General features: G+C 34.9%; 1 protein-coding gene across 5 annotated transcripts in view; it reads left to right on the top strand.

Annotated features, from left to right (window-relative positions):
- Window positions 1–17,546, top strand: part of LOC134674336 (homeobox protein cut) — a 185,333-nt gene that overhangs the window by 64,549 nt on the left and 103,238 nt on the right. Inside the window, exon 1 of one of the 5 annotated variants that reach the window (XM_063532378.1) lies at window positions 2,344–2,456. The exons of the other annotated variants lie outside the window; for them this stretch is intronic. Within the exon in view, the coding sequence (XP_063388448.1) occupies window positions 2,388–2,456 (69 nt within the window). The 5' untranslated portion in view covers window positions 2,344–2,387. Of the gene's footprint in view, window positions 1–2,343; window positions 2,457–17,546 lie in introns of those variants that run through there. 5 annotated transcript variants of the gene reach the window in all.

Here is a 17,546-nt window from a genome sequence, read left to right as displayed (position 1 = left end):
GACCAAACACACACAAAAATCGAGTCACATTAAAGAATAGAAAAAACTGATAAAAGTACATATCCTTTTTAATTACCTAATAGTCTATGTAGTTTCAATTCAATATTAATTGCCTAATCCACGTAATGCTATGTGATTCAGAAATGGCATCCATGATTGTATCACCTCTGCGCTCCACCGAAACTCATATTTTAACAATAATCCCAAATTTTAATTATCCCCACCTGCATTCTATCAAAACGGGACCGTCCGTTGAACCCGTCACGGTACACTTAGCCGCGTATTTAATTAATATTAATAAATTACGAATAAAGCATTTTTATAACAACTCATTATCAGATTTGAAATCTAGCGGTCGAAACTATATCGCCTGGACTAACTTGCGTGCCAATCAAAAATGAACTCTATTCTTTTAAGCTTAAGGTTGAAAGTTCTTTGTATTTTTTAAGACATGGTGACCAAATCGTATAAAAGTTAGTCCGGTGAATTCGGTGTTTTATCTACCGTGTCCATTATATTCGAGCGATATTTTCCACGGTCCACGTATCGCGTTTTCGGTGATAGGGACCTGGTAATTGTAGATGTGTAATCAATTAACCAGCGTCCGGTTTTGTGGGTAATTATATGTTTATGTGAAAACGTGATTTGGAAAGAGATTGTTTAAGATTTCGCAACGTGAAAGGAAATATTTTTATGTTGTACATTTTGTGTCATTTAATAAAAAGTTCCCAGAGTTCTACGCTACAGATGTAGTGTATAATTATTTCCCATCGTATTTTCACGGAAACGTACGAACGTGTCTTGCTATTTTAGTAAGTCTCAGTACAAAAATACTGAGGTTGATTGAAATAGCATGCCAATACGAACCTTTCCGAGAAAATACGATTATGCACTACACCAGTGTATAATACTCTGTATTGACTTGGCAGAAGCAAAGTGTGGCAAACGTCAATGACGTCATACATATTTTCATAGAAATTTTATTTTAGACGAACCTGAACGAATAAAAAGAAATAATAAAAAAAAGCTTCCAGAAGAAAAATATCGGCGTCCTTTATAGATAAATGTCAAGTTGCATTTTTATCCCACAGGCGAGTAAAGTCCTGTACACTTTCTAATTTCCATACTGACATCCTGTACTACAGCTGCCACAATATAGTCCCAAGAGGCAATAGAAAGCACATTAAGACCCAATCGCCCATGAAACATAAATCTGACATCCGACCCTGTTCTCACCGACCAGTCACCTAATTTATGCAAAAATACCATCAATCCATCGGAACGCACCCCTAAATAGCCCAATAAATTAAAAAGAAAAAATGGAACGCATTTAAAATAAACCAGTTTGCGCGATCCGATATTCGAACTTCGAACCCTTCAATTGTTCTATGATTTATTCCCGAATCTGCATATGGTAATGGTGACGTTATAAATATGTTTTTTTAATAAATATTAACATTATTTCGTACCGGTTCGGTACTTAATATGCGAATAATAATTAGTTTCCTTATTTCTTGAAGGCATTCTCACGGCAAGGGTTGATTGATCGGACTGTGTCGTAATTAAATATTCCATTTTCGAATATTTAAGGAATTCTGCTACCAAATTTTATCAAAAACTAGAATACCGTATGAATTTCGTACTAACTTATGAATAGCGCATAATGCTTTAATACCTTCGTTTTTAATAATAATCTTTAGAATCCTTTAAGAATCTTACAAAGCATAATTTATCATACATACTTTGCAGCACAAACGCAACAATAACAAACTGCGACATTAATGCATGCACATGTTTCTAAACAGATCTTAAAAAATCTATTTCTGAACTCAAATCAATACGCCGTTGACATCTGCCCTGCAACCCTAATCCTATCTTAAAGAAAGCCAAAAGTTAAAACCGTAAAACGCGTAAGTTCACCCTAGCTTAATTTGTATAATACACCTTAGATTTATAAAGATAAGGTTCATTTTGCATAGCATGGCAAAGGCGTTTCCCCTTATTTTTAACCAACGCTCTTCAATCGAATCCTTTAAATTCGGAACACAATGGCGCATCGCATTTACGTAACCTGTTTCACGAATTGATAGCCGATTTTAAATATCGACTATTCTCAGATGCATATTTGCATACGCTTTCTTGGGATGCAAATGAGTGGGATAGAGGATATGGGAACTGTGCGTAGAATCACACTGTATGTTAATGAAGAGATAAGGAGGCGAGATGTTGGTTATCTGTGCCGGTTAGTTGGACGCGCGCTTTTGACGAGTCAACGTCACGCGCGCGAATTAAAAAAAAAGTTGCGTTCGAATTTCGAACGCCGCTTTAACTGTTTTTACTTTTAATTAAGCCTTAGGTTAGTGATATAGTGACATTTTGTAGTTTTAATGGACGTTTTCGTAACGAAATTAGTGTTTTACGCTGATATTATGAAAATAAGGAATTATTACATGGAGGTGAGTCTGTATTGTGCCGTATCGTAGCGTCGCTACAAAGTGCTACGGTGCTACGTGTTTTTATTTTCTTTTTGTGTAAGTTTTACTGACATTATTCCTTTTTTTACAAAATAGTGTTTTTTACATAATAGTTTTTTTTTCAAAATAGTTTTTTTACAAAATAGGTTTTTTACAAAAAGTTTTTTTTTATTGGAACGGAAAATGTTAAAGCTCTCGTCGCGTCGTCAGCCGCTCCCCACATCCTAATTACGAACCAAAATTAACAGCTTCTGTGACCCGATGTGAATCATCTTATAAAGAGTTTAAACTTAAACACTTTTTATACAATGTTGTGGGGACATTGACTTGACTAAAACAAAGTTTAGTGGATAAATTAAGTTAACTTTATAATTGTCAATCGCGCGGAATAACTTACAAAGTTTAATAATTATTTTATAAAATTTATATTTTAGGCGCCGGTAGATTTATTTTTTTCAGGTCAAAAAGTATGAAAAATATATAAAAATTAAATAAATTATACCTTATATTAGAAATGACACAGAATATTTATTACACTTATATTAAATGTACCTATATTATAGAACGCGAATAGCAGTAAAATACGTAGGTACAAAAATAAATTCAACTAGACGCAAACAACACAATACCAAAAAAAACCATAAAAGCACCAATCTCTCTTTTATAACATTTAAATAAGTTCTCATTTTCATTATGTAGGTACTTTCTTTCCCAAAACTAATTAAAAAAGTAACCATTTATTTCAAACATACATATAAAAATAAATACACGAGTCAAAAATACTGAAACTAATTTAAAAAAAAAGATTAATAAATAGTTAAATCAATAAAATTTGCAACTGTGACCAATCCCAAAAAAAAAAACAAAAGCCTCAAAAGGAAAACGAAGACCCGTCGCTCCCCACGTCCCCACTAATTACCCACCCGAATTAACAGCTTCTTTGACCCGATGCGATGCGGGCGCGATTCTTCACCAACTTTTAACGATACATGTTTGCCGTATTCATTACCTACGGAGACATTTACAAATGGGAAATAGGGAAAAGCCTTTTGAAACTTGTGTATCGAAAATGTACATTGACAAAATCAAAAGGAAAGATAAAATTAAGTTAGCTAATTTTTACATTATATTAAGCTGGTTTATTGCTGCAACACGACACACGTTAAACACGAAAAAACGATTCTGAACGACAAAATGATGCAAGTTCGATATTTAGAAATAATACTGGCAAGTTTTTTAGACGCGTTCCAATAAATAATTTCATAATTACTACCGGGTAACACCGCAACTTGAATCGAGTTCGATTTTCAAAAAGAATACTGGCCATTTTCGCTAAAGACGCGTTCCAATAAAAAAAGTATAGTTACTACGAGCTTCACCACAAATTGAATCGAGTTCGATTTTCAAAAATAATACTGGCCACTAAAGACGCGTTCCAAAATAAAACTCACAATTAAAACCGGCCAGTGACTACACATTAAAATTGATCAACATAACGTCGTTATCCTACCCTTCTCAGCGGTCACGCCCGCTTTTTACATCAATGTTTTTCTATAGACCCCCCTCCACAAGTATACGGATAAGTGAATGATGGGGGGTATCAAAACATCCCTTATCAGACCCCAAGTTTTTGGGTTTAGCCGATACATGACTGAGGCATTTTGCGTGACGGTTTAAGGGTGCCTATTGAGGCATTGTTTTCGGTTTTTTGTTTACTATTCAAGGCGTTATTAATATTCATTTTAAGGGTTATTTTATGCATTAGATACTTTTTAATTAGACAATATTACATGACATGGAATAATTAGTTATACATAACATGGTTCGTATTTATCAATTTTATTCAATTCCAGTTTTGATTTTTTCATCATAATCTCTTCTTTTTGGCTCACAATTAGCTCACAATTTTAACTACCTAACAGTGGCGGCGGCGCGTCCATAAAAGGCGATTCCCACCGGCTTGCCTGTTTTTGAACATAAAGGAAATATGTAAGCCAAATTAATTCCGGCTTGCCTATGGATATGTTTGACGCGCCGCCACTGCTACCTAAGGATATAACAAAACTGTTAATTAGCCCGTATGACCTAATTTAACAATTAACAAAAATATACATTCTAAATTTGAAATATAATATAAAGATGCGTCATATTGAACTCCTCTTTATCCCAATCCAAACATTAAATACCTAATTAAAACACAAAAACAATTCTATTTAATTCAGAACTCGAAACTTTTTTCGCTCATATTAATTCCCTCATATTGACGCACTCTCCCACCGGGCGTTAAAGGGTAAGGGGGGGCGAGGGGAGATAACGGGAGACATAAAACGTAGATCGCTAATTCATCATAAGTTAAAGGGGTTTTTATGTACGGACTTGGGAAATACACGACACGAAACGCACTAAGAGCGCATGGGCACAGACGCTTATAAGACGTTTTTGATTTGAGATATTCAGACTTAGCTGAGGCGTTTTAAAAGGACTTAAATACGTATGTTGTTTAGGTTTTATATGACATTTTGTGATTTTTAAAAATGCTCACAAAGGCTAAAGGAGATATTAGAATGTGATATTAATTAACGTTGATCGCGTTTGCTGTAAAAGCTTTAGTATAAGGTATCGGATCCGGTAAAATCTGGTTAGAATCCCTTTGAAGGTTTTTTTGGGGGCTACTTTAAGTGAACTTAAATCGAGATATCGGCGATGAATTTTCCCATTTTACTCTTATATTTTTTCTAACTCATTTAAAGTCGCTGAGATTACACCGTTAATACATATTTACTTTGAAATTAATATCAGACGGAAATACAATTTTAGACTAATCAGTTACACCCACGTATTTTTTGTAGGTACACTTTGTATTACTTATCAATAATAACTATACAAAATATTAAAAGATAACACGTTTAATCAAGTAAAATTAATTTTTATTCATACGTGAATGGCATGATCAAAAAAGTTGCCAAATTCTGTGAGTGATACTGACGTATTTTTGTAAGCCTCATCCACACTTTTCATACTCTCCTATTTGACGTGTATGTGCATGTATGTCCCCCTACGGCTCCCTAAGACGTAATTAACAAAGACAGCGAATTAGGGCGTTTGGTCACGTGATTAAAAAGGGTAAAAACTTTACCCTTCGATCCCAAATTGGTTTAGACGGGTCGTGGCCTTTTACGTAAAAGTATTGTCCACAGTCTCTTAATTATTTGAAAAAGGAACGTTGTTAATTGAGTAATGCTTAATTTAAACGGTTAAAAGACTAGCAGGACTATTGGAATAAATACGCCTTAAAAAATAGACTATCTAAATCTTGAATTAGATTTAGATAGTCTATTTTTCATTTTCTTGACTTAAAGCTTTTGCTACAATTTACTTGTTTCTCTATATTTATAAGTTTCATGTGCATTTTAAGCTATTTTTCAAACAAAAAATGTAAACATGTACGTACGTACCTATAAGTATTAGTAGGCAATGGAAATTTCAAATGATTTCTAATTTGAAATTCACACGAAAACCTCACAAAAAGACGATCGGCATCAAATTTTCGGCTAAATCGATTTATAAACTAATCCAATCGAAACTTTCCTAATACTTGAAAAACAATTGAAACGTTAACTAGATCAATATAATGACATCAAAAGCTCAAACAGGGGATGCGATTAAAAGGGCCGACTTGATGAAACGGATTAAGGAGTTTCGATAAATACTTCGATTCCTAACTTCCGATAACTTTCGAAGATCGACTGACAGAACCAGTTGGCTGTAAATTGGTAAATTGTACTCATTTATACATAAGTAAATGTATATAGCCCTCCTCATCAATTTCGATGACGGCGACCTCAGCAATTACTTTGTTTATGGTGATTTCTATATACATTTTAATGTCATTATAGTTCTATTTATTTATTTTATTTACATGGAGAACCAACAGCTATAACTATACTAATAACAACATCAATAGTGACACAGAGCCAATTATAGGATCTAGGATCTCACATATAGCAACATGCTAATTTTTTTTTTTTTTTTTAGTTAGCCTGTTGTGGTGTCCCACTGCTGGGCAAAGGCCTCTCCCCCTGATTTCCATGACTCCCGTTGTAGTGCCTTCTCCTGCCAGCCACTGATAAAGGCGTCCAAGTCATCCCGCCATCTCCGTCTGGGCCTGCCACGTCCGCGCTTCTTTTGCGGCATCCACTTGGTGGCTATACTAGCCCACCTATCCGGATGCATGCGGCATACGTGACCCGCCCAGTCCCACTTCAGCCTGGCGACATGCTAATATTTAACATTAAGTTAAATAGCACGCACAATGCTACATGGGCACATGCAATAATATGTTGGCAACATTATGTATTAAATAGTAAAACTAATTACTTAATTTGGATCAACTTACACAATCAATAATTCAATGACTACCTAACAATATATATCTTTACATACGAGTAGCAAACAGCAACTGCAGTTATTATGACTAATTAATCAAGTTATGGTAAGTTATATGATATTATTACATTGTTGCTGCATTAATAGAACAACCGTAACATTCTTCAATAGCTGAGGCTGAAACAACACTTAATCAAACCATAATAGCAAACCAATAAGATTAATCCCAATCAGATTCAGTGTTCTATCAGCAAAACCATTTTAAACGGACACCTCACCTCTTATAAAACTCTTATACGACCAGTCCTTCAGAAACTGGTCGTATAAGCGCTCATTTTAAACGCTAGCCAGAACGCATTGACCATGCTCAACTATTGTCAATTTTATCAACTGACTATCCGTGAACTTTAATGCAACGAAATAAAGTATATTATTGGTTACTCACTGTTGATATTAGTATGAGTAGTGCTCAAATTGAAAGTTCAATATAGACTGGTATTTTCCCATTCGATACCAATTACTGTTGGCTAAATGAGGTGAGAACCGATGACATGATCTTTTTACTAATTTAGAAAAGGTGGTAAGTGAATAGATAAATTGAGAGACATACGTCTTATAGATTTAAGTGAGGCCTTTGATCTAAGTGTTCCGTAGTAAGGTAGCTAATTAGTCTTTTCTGTAGAGAACAAAGGATTATTCGGTTTGATTAGTATTAAATTAAATGTATTTTACACATGCTATTTAAAAACATCACACTAGCATTCAATTTTAATATAAATAAAGAACGTATGGTCATAAATTAAACTTAAATTGTCATCAGTCTTCTAGATATGACGTCCATAATCTTATATTGTTTTAAAGTTTACACTGTTTAGTATGTCAAGCTCTTATCATGCCAATAATAATCTTAAAATCTGAAAGAATCGTATACAACGAAGTTACTATCACGTGAAAACCTCGAAAATATTGACTCAAGATACTAAACTGATAATGAATTGAAATATGCAGCCTCCTCGAGACTAAACTAAAAACACAAGTATAGATAATAACCAATTAACAGTAATTATAAATTAACAGGACGAACTAAAAGTCGGGGCAAATATTTCCAAAGCGGGGGACAAGTTGGGAACTTCGTAAAAGTCCGTAAAACTTCGGGCGAACTTCGGCAAAACTCGATGAGCTACAAATAGGCATCGGAATTAAGTTCGGTTTACAGTTCGCCTTTTAATTATTTCGCCAGGTATCGCCCCTACTCTTCTGATTTTCTAAATTCGAACGTAATTACGTTATCGGGTTGCTATAATGCGTAATGGAGGTATTTGGTAAGTGGAAACGCTATTGCTTTTTTATGATCTTTGAAAAGGTGTCTTAACGTACTTATATAAAGAAAACTAGGTCAATTTTTACTTGTAAAGAAAACGAGTGCATATGAGGGTTAATTCTTGCATAATGATTGGCGTTCTGGAATAGGATTGGAAACGCATTTCTTACAAAAGAGACGCACTAATAATTATAAATACATCAATTTAACTGAAATTATTATTTTGATATTTAATATAGGCTCTTATATACCGGTTGTAATCTTTACAAGAATTTAGCAATAACAAATATCTTCACATCTCTATTTATATTTAACAAGTTTAATAATAACATCACAAAAACAACATTTCAGTCGAAAAAGATCCACGTGGAAAAACAAAACGCAACGAAAACGAAACTAAATAACCACTCATCGAAACTCGATCACTTCTCAACGTTCGAAATTCGAACAACAAAGATGGCAACGTTCCAAAATGTCTGACCGCTTTCCATTTGATGCATAAGCACGTGTGTCATTTGACCTAACCATCAACCAAAACATCGTGAACTGGACATCTATATACAACTGTACGCAAACAAAGATGGCTCTTACACTGGTTCTTCTAAACATCACTCAAATTAGGTATGCGATTAGAATGACAGCTGACAGCGAATGAATGAAACGTCCATTCACTCACTCGCGAATGAACGGAGTCATACGTTCAATCAGTCGCGGTGCGCATCATTTGACGCATCTGCCTCGATGGCTATCGGATAGGAGTCATATGTCAGTGTTGTTCTAATTATAAGATTGCAATTACAAAAAGAACAGTAGGGCTGATACACACTGTCCAAGAATAACGCTAAGGTTGTCCTAAATTAAAAACAACAATTTTTTTAATTTTAGATCCAATCTAACCCGATGGTAAAATGACACTGGGGCCAAAAATCTAGCTTAACATTTTTAGGCATTTCTACTCTAAGTTTAAAACCTGTAAAAAATGAATTATCACGAAATTTATTTTTATATGACTCTTTTTACAGTTCTTATCGATTACTTTAATATCACGTAGACGGTAATGTTTCTAGCTATTTATTAATTACACTTAGCAGAATTTTCCTCAACTAGGTCGCAACTTAAAGTTTTGTTAACAGAAGCTACTTTGTAATAGCTTTACAGTCTTCACACATTTATGTAGCGACGTCGGGAATGAGATTACTCAGCACTTAAGGAATATTGGCAACTACCGATGCTTTTATCTCTGAAGCTATACGTTTATATGACTTGTGGTACCTTTATACAGCTATTTTCTATGTTTAAGAGGGGTTCTGCAAGAAGTGGCTCTTTTCGAGGTACGAAAGGGAATTAAACTTTTTTTACGAAAAGTCAGAACAATCATCTGTCATATGTCCGACTGTCGGAGTCAAAACTGACTTCACTGTAAGTTTCTTTTACAATTAAAAAAGTATATTTTATTTTTATGTAAATAAAATATGTAAGTACGTACGTAGAGGTATTTTTTTAATGATTTTAATTCATAATTTACTAAACAAACACACCATACTTGTGATAAGTACTAGTTAAGGAAGAATGACAGTGATAAGACATTTGAAAAGGTGTTGTCCTGACATTTAGACTCGAATGGTGTTAGCCTCAATTTACACCTTTCGTTCCAATTGACAGACAGGTAATACGACGTTAATAAAACGTATATTGATCAGTGATCACCATTTTATAGATATATTTTTTACAATTTAGATAATTAATTTATTGAAGCTTGTATGAGCTCAAGTACTCTTTAATGAGAAACAATACTAACATTTTAATTTTTAACAAGCAGAAACGTCTGCGAACGATGCTATTAAGCTTAGAATAAATTTAAAAGTGGAAGTTGCTCAGATGGCAGAGCGCTGGAGTATCGATCCAGAGGCCGTGAGTTCAAGTCTCACCCAAGACAGTAATTTTTCCACTTTTAAATTTATTCTAATACTAACATTTGCCTTTAATAAAGTACCACTTTTAACGGTATTTTTTTTATTATTGTCTGTGAGACAGCAGCAATGAAACCAAATATTTAAACAACTGTTATATGACTAATACTTAAGCATCACAATTGTGAACCACAAATGTTGGTTTGTTTTAACAATATTCTAATGTATTTTCTCTAATTTATGACCATGGGAAACTAGAATAAAGGTGTGAAGATATAATCACGATTTGAACTCACTAGCCTCCACCTGCGACTTCGCCTGACTTCGACCGCGCGAGCCGACCACTGACTAACAGTCCGCCGGGCGATGTCGACCGGTCAGTTGTTCGGAACTGTCAAATTTTTGTTCTAACTGACAGGCCGATATCGTCCGGCGGCCTGTTAGTCAATGGTCGGCTTTAGTAAAAGTCTCCGTTTCAGCTTGGACAAACATTATTTCCTAGGTATGTTCGAATGTTTTCCACTTCAGGTCAGATTTCTCAAGCGGTTCTCGTGAAATTTTGCGAGCGGATTAAGAATTACGTACATTTTATGTCGATGAAGTTTTCGGAAATTTTCAAAATGTCAGAGCCATGGGGGTTCGTGAGATCTACAACTCACAGTCACTACTGTCGCAAGTTAAATATAATTATTTTTCAAAAATCGTTAAAGTTGTGCATTATCTATCAGTAGAATTAAAAAGGATTTAAGTCGAATAACAGTCATATAAAGGCACCAATGTAAAAATATCAATGAGTTTTTCGGAACTTATGTACGAAATATCATTTGATATTTGCCAGTCGCTTTTCGGTGAAGGAAAACATCGTGAGGAAACCGGACTAATCCCAATAAGCCCTAGTTTCCCCTCTGGGTTGGAAGGTCAGATGGCAGTCGCTTTCGTAAAAACTAGTGCCTACGTCAAATCATGGGATTAGTTGTCAAGCGGACCCCAGGCTCCCATTAGCCATGGCAAAATGCCGGGATAACGCGAGGAAGAAGAAGAAGAGAACAGTCATATAAAGGCAAAACTGGGACGATTTGCTCCAAAATAAAAATTAGCATTTCCTTTTAGTTAATAAAACCTATTATTACGAGTTAAGCTTCGTTTAGACAATATTTAACCGGCACATTAAGATGGCTATCTGTTCTCAGCCATTGTTTAAAGTTACAGTTACAGTTAGATGGAACTAGAGTAAGATGTAAAGTACTTTGAGTCGTGAGTAATTCTCGATTCACTTAGGGCCAGTATTTTGGGACACCCTGTATAAGATACTTGCGCTTATAATGGCATATCGTTATTATTTTTTCATTTTTATTTTTTTTATATGAATTTGCAGTTTTGTCTATGGTACTAGCGAACATGGACGCAAATATTTGAACCCTTTCACATTTATAAAAGCATGAAATTTGAAAGTAGGCAAGCTTAAGAACGGGGGCCCATGGGGCGACATAAAGAGTTTTTTGTCCATGTAATGTTTTAATTTTGCAGTTTTACGCTAGTGGGTATAGTTGACTCTTCATCATCATCATCATCATTTCAGCCTATATACGTCCCACTGCTGAGCCCTCCTCTCATGCGCGAGAGGGCTTGGGCTATAGTCCCCACGCTAGCCCAATGCGGATTGGGGACTTCACAAACACCTTTGAATTTCTTCGCAGATGTATGCAGGTTTCCTCACGATGTTTTCCTTCACCAAAAAGCTAGTGGTAAATATTAAATGATATTTCGTACATAAGTTCTGAAAAACTCATTGGTACGAGCCAGGATTTGAACCCGCGACCTCCGGATTGAAAGTCAGACGTCATATCCACTCGGCCACCACTGCTTATAGTTGACTCTTAGTTATGTTAATACTAACTTCAGCTTCATCAACCAACGAACCTAATTAACTAGTAGTTCGCCCCGAACTGTGAACTCGCGGTTCGCCAAAAAGATCAATTGAATGCAGTGCTACTTAGTCCGAGATGGGCATTTTGTAATTGATTCCTGATTCCACGATTACTTGAAATTACTTTGTAATCGGATTACCGATTCTCAGATTACATTGTAATCTAACAATACCGAATTAAATGCATGGATAGCCATTTGAGGAATCAGGAATCAATTTTCGAATACTACAATTACTAGTAATTGGAATCAATGTAGATTCCTCATTACAGGAATATATTACTTGACTCCTTTCAGATTATATTTCATACTACTACTATCAAAAGTACAATTCGATAGTAGATATAGATGTTGTTGACTAACTAGGATGCATCTACCTATACCTTATTTGAAACAGGTGTACAGATTTCGAAAATGATGATCATGACCAATAAAACGACGTCCATGACGACTTTTATGACATATTGCATGACCGCCATTTTGGATTCCAAAATGATCATCATTTTCGAAATCTGCGCCCCCTAAAACCTATAAAACGATATCCATGACGACTTTTATGACATAGTGCATGGCCGCCATCTTGGATTCCAAAAATAATCATTATTTTCGAAATCTGTGCCCCCCAAAACCTATAAAACGACATCCATGACGACTTTTATGACATAGTGCATGGCCGCCATTTTGGAATCCAAAATGGTCATCATTTTCGAAATCTGTGCCCCCTAAAACCTATAAAGCGATACCCATGACGACTTTTATGACATCGTGTATGGCCGCCATTTTGCAATCCAAAATGGTCATCATTTTCGAAATCTGTGCCCCCTAAAACCTATAAAACGACACCCATGACGACTTTTATGACATAGTGCATGGCCGCCATGTTGGATTTCAAAATAATCATCATTTTCGAAATCTGCGTCCCCCAAAACCTATAAAACGACATCCATGACGACTTTTATGACATAGTGCATGGTCGCCATTTTGGAACCCAAAATGGTTATCATTTTCGAAATCTGCGCCCCCTAAAGCCTATAAAACGACATCCATGACGATTTTTGTGACATAGTGCATGGCCGCCATCTTAGATTCCAAAATAGTCATCATTTTTGAAAAAAATCTAAAATTAAAAAGACAATATTATAAATGTGTAACAAACCGAGCACTTTCATTTGATACCAAACTCGACCATATTTTCTTTTAATAAAAATGACCAGAATAGCTAGACCCCTCACAAATGGCTTTTTAGCATTTTAAGCTCTTGTAGCTCAATAACCTCTTGTTCGAGCCTGCTCAAAATTTAATGACTAAAATATAATGCTCTCAACTACACGTTTACCCAATTTCATTTAAATTTGAACAAATTTACTTAAGTTCTTGAGTATCAAACTATCTTCGGACAGTTCAGCTTAAAACCATCGAAATGCCGGGACGTGCCGCTAGCCAGCCGCGTGATCCAAGTCGAATGTAAGAACTTCGCTTCGCTTCGCTCGCTCGTTCGATTAGCATCAACCAAAAAGTTTTATTATATTTAAAGTTTTATAAGTTTTTTAAAAAGTTTTATTCGATTTATGATAATTTCGCAATATGACGACCTGTCCTTACGAGTATATCTAAATAAATGACGTCATTATTACAGTCTATACCTAAGATATTCGGGTAGTTCAAATTGACTTACAAATGGTCGGCATATTCCGAAAATTACCATCATTGTATCATGTCAGCGCCCTTTTACGTAATTAGAAAACATTCGGCAGTGATTTTAAAGCCAGATAGGTACGCTTTATTAATTTAAAACCTAATAAAAACACAACAAATGAGTAACAAGACACGAAAACAAACGTTACACCGTTAAACTCGCGTCAAACATTCGAACGCGATCGAACAAAGCGTTGTGATTCCAAATTCGAATTTGAATTCGGAAAGTTCGTAACGAGCTCAAGTTCGATCGGCGCTAGTGTCTGAACTTTGACTGGGGGCCGCGCCAATATAAACAAAATAACTAACAAGTACACGTTACTGCAATTTGAACCGTAATGAAAGTTCTATAGAGTTGAAATTGCTCTGCAGTTTTAGTTGTAGTTTGGATCTTTTGCTCTCATGTCGTATATGTAGAGCAACAAGACAGATAGTATACTTTTTTGCGATGCGTTATTATAAACCTTCCAAAATTAAATACCTAAATTAGCAATACTGCAAATAATAACTACTTATATTGCTAATAGTGTATCAATATGTCAATTAATTCTAAGTAACTAAACCAAAATAATCTGTTTCTAAAGCGTACGAGCCTTTTTCCCCTCAATGTCACCCATACACAATTTTCACAATCGAACTAAGTGCTTGCTTAATCATACTTGGTTGAACACCCTTTTAATTTTATAAAACGAACAGAGGATTACACTTTAGAATTTAAAATACAAATTTAGAAATTAATCTAATTAGGAAGGCAATCATTCATAAGTGATCATAAAAGTAGATATTAAAAATACTAAGTAGCAACATTTTATCATTTGTATCAATCATACACAGTAGCTTTAAAGTCAGTTCAAAATCAACATCATCAAAATAATAACAATTATGAGTTTTCGAACGCACCCTCACTGACAAATAATCCACTGTTAATATCCTGTAACTCTCGGTTAAGCACTGCAGGTGCTAACGCTTTTATTGGCTCCCAGTTCCTAACTCAATATTTGCTTATTAATGCACTACGACATATGGGGCCCGATTCACCAACTTTCCCTACCTTTTCCTGTCCCCTCCACACTTTATAGTGCCAACTTTGCGAAAACTAATTCGAGACCAAGTTTCCGAACGCGTCACTTTACATGCAAATAACTAGGCCACATCGAAAACCGTTATTTAAAAGGATTCGTTCGAAACCAATTTCGAAAATGGAACGTCACTACAATCAAACCGCACGCGAGAATTAACGAAAACACACGAATATTCAAATGTAGAACGCCCGAATCACCAATCGGATTATCGCTCTACATGTATAAAAGACGAAAATTCGCGCGAGTTCTTACCCTTACCCCTTCCCACCCCAAAAGGGGGGAGCTAATGGCAACAGCACTTGGATTCATTAGTAAATTAGAAACCGGATGAGTCCAAAGTTAGGAAAATTCAATATCTAATAATGATTAGGTACCCCTGATACCTGTCTATTGCCAATAGGCAACTTTCACAATTCTCCGTCCTATTTGAATTTGTCAATCCGAGTTTGAGTTCGTTCCGAATTATACTGAATTGAATTATTTAGTTTTCGATTGGATTCTGTTTGGATTCTGTACGGGTTTTGTTTGCGATCTACCTGTGGTTTGACGAATTTACGCTCCGCGAGACTTTTATACGTTCCCCATAACGTTTCAAATTTAGAACGGGGCGTTCCATTTTTGAATTGCGCGCCATTTCGTTGACATAGTTCATCCGTCAAGACTATCGCGGTCGATTTTTCAAATATTTTGTGAGATTAACTTTTTTCTGGCTGTCGAAACGCGTTTCCTTCGCCTACGGAACAGGCTTCGTAAATAAAACTCTTGGAAGGTAATTCGATGCCGGCAGCAAATTAAAACTGACATTGAGAGATTAAGAGCGCACCTTGAGTCCGTATTGACTGGAGAGCAAACATTATTTTTAACGCGTAAATTTGAATTTGGAGACTAATGAAAAAAACCTACGTTATTAAATTAAAACATCATTCGATCTCAAGAAGAAATGAATGATAACCGACTGTCTTTTGTCAATATTGCTTTGGACAAAATACTCATCTTAACGTTTGGAACGTTGAATTTTTTTTTTTGTTCTTCTGTAGACCTACGTCGATATTCATAAATACTTGTCAAGTCTAACATACCTAAATATTCGTATATATATCCTTATCCGTTATTTTGACATTTGGGTCATTCCAGGTGATTTCAACAAATCGAGTGTGCCGTACGATTTTTGATTTGAATAAAAAAAATTGAGGATATACTTCATGGTGGCAGAAGTGCTGAACCACCACCAGTTTTTTTTTTATCTTTTAATTTCCAAGTTTTGCCCATTCGAAGTTAACAGTGGGGTTAAATTCCTGCTTGTACAAAATCAGACCTAACTTTTTTTCTATAAAAGGTAACGAAATAATTATTACTTTTTTTGATTAGGTAAGAAATGTGGATATTATACTGTATGACAAAATTTATCTGAATTAACTACAAAAAAATGGTGACCACCCGAAGTGTACACCTAATTGGTCAATTATTGCAATTTTAAATTGGTTCTTGTGCCAACCCTGGTGCATATCAAATATTACTTTTTTCTGAAATATAAAGTACTTGCCGTGTTCATCTTGTAAAATTAATATAATTGTGTTAGATCAATTACTTCTAATAGAAAAATATAAGTGAAAATTGAGAAATTCGAAAAATGCTCGTGTTTGACTCTAAAAAAATCCACGTGGAAGATAAAATAAAAATTTGATTTTAGTCAGCAAATATAGCTGATATCTTCGTTAATTAGATTTAGAAAAAAAAGTTTTGTTATTTTGCCTATTTTTTGAAATATGATTTTTTAAACTGCTCGTCTCATACATTTTCGCTCTTGTTGTATTTATGCAGATTAAAATACATATGACCTTAAACTTATAAATATGAATGAATTCGATGGAAAAATATAAATAAAATCCAGACGATTGAAATTTACTTTATATATTTATACAATAAAAAAAAATCATTTGCAAACCTTTGCTACTTCAAAATTTTCTGAAGTTGAATAACGTCGCACTTTTAATTCATTTTGAGAAATGGGAACGAAGCTATGATAAGAACGTGTATTTTTTATGGTCCTTATATTTTTAAATCGCTCTGATAGATATACCTCAGCTTCTTCGACATCTGATTTTGAGACGAAAAAGAACTTGATCCCATGAATTTGAACAGTCAACTATTAATAACACAAGCACTTACTACAAAGAGTTTGCACCACTTCATTATCTCCTAGATAAATACGATTTCCTATAGAACTTCGATAAGGATTATTGGTCCGTTTACTTATGTTCGTAATTTAGCCATGTAACATGCAAATAAAGTTTGTTAACAAGTCAGGAGGCGTCGGTTATTTTCTACACGGCTAAATTAAGAAACATTCGCAAGTGATTCACAATCCTTGTCAGGTAACAGTGCATTGTCGAATTTCTACCCTCGTTAAATTTACAAATGAAATTATTGCCATGTCAAAAAAAATATTTGAACATAAAAAACGTAAATAATATCCGTATGACCAATTACCGTCCCATTTTTTAGGGTTCCGTAGCCAAATGGCAAAAAACGGAACCCTTATAGATTCGTCATGTCTGTCTGTCTGTCTGTCTGTCTGTCTGTCTGTCTGTCTGTCTGTCCGTCCGTATGTCACAGCCACTTTGTTCCGAAACTATAAGCACTATACTGTTGAAACTTGGTATGTAGATGTATTCTGTGAACCGCATTAAGATTTTCATACAAAAATAGAAAATAAACAATACATTTTTAGGGTTCCCCATACATAGAACTG

This window comes from Cydia fagiglandana, chromosome 20 (assembly GCF_963556715.1).
Source record: "Cydia fagiglandana chromosome 20, ilCydFagi1.1, whole genome shotgun sequence".
Lineage (NCBI taxonomy): Eukaryota > Metazoa > Arthropoda > Insecta > Lepidoptera > Tortricidae > Cydia > Cydia fagiglandana.
The sequence above is the reverse complement of the archived record's forward strand: the minus strand, read 5'-3'. Positions and strand labels throughout refer to the sequence as shown.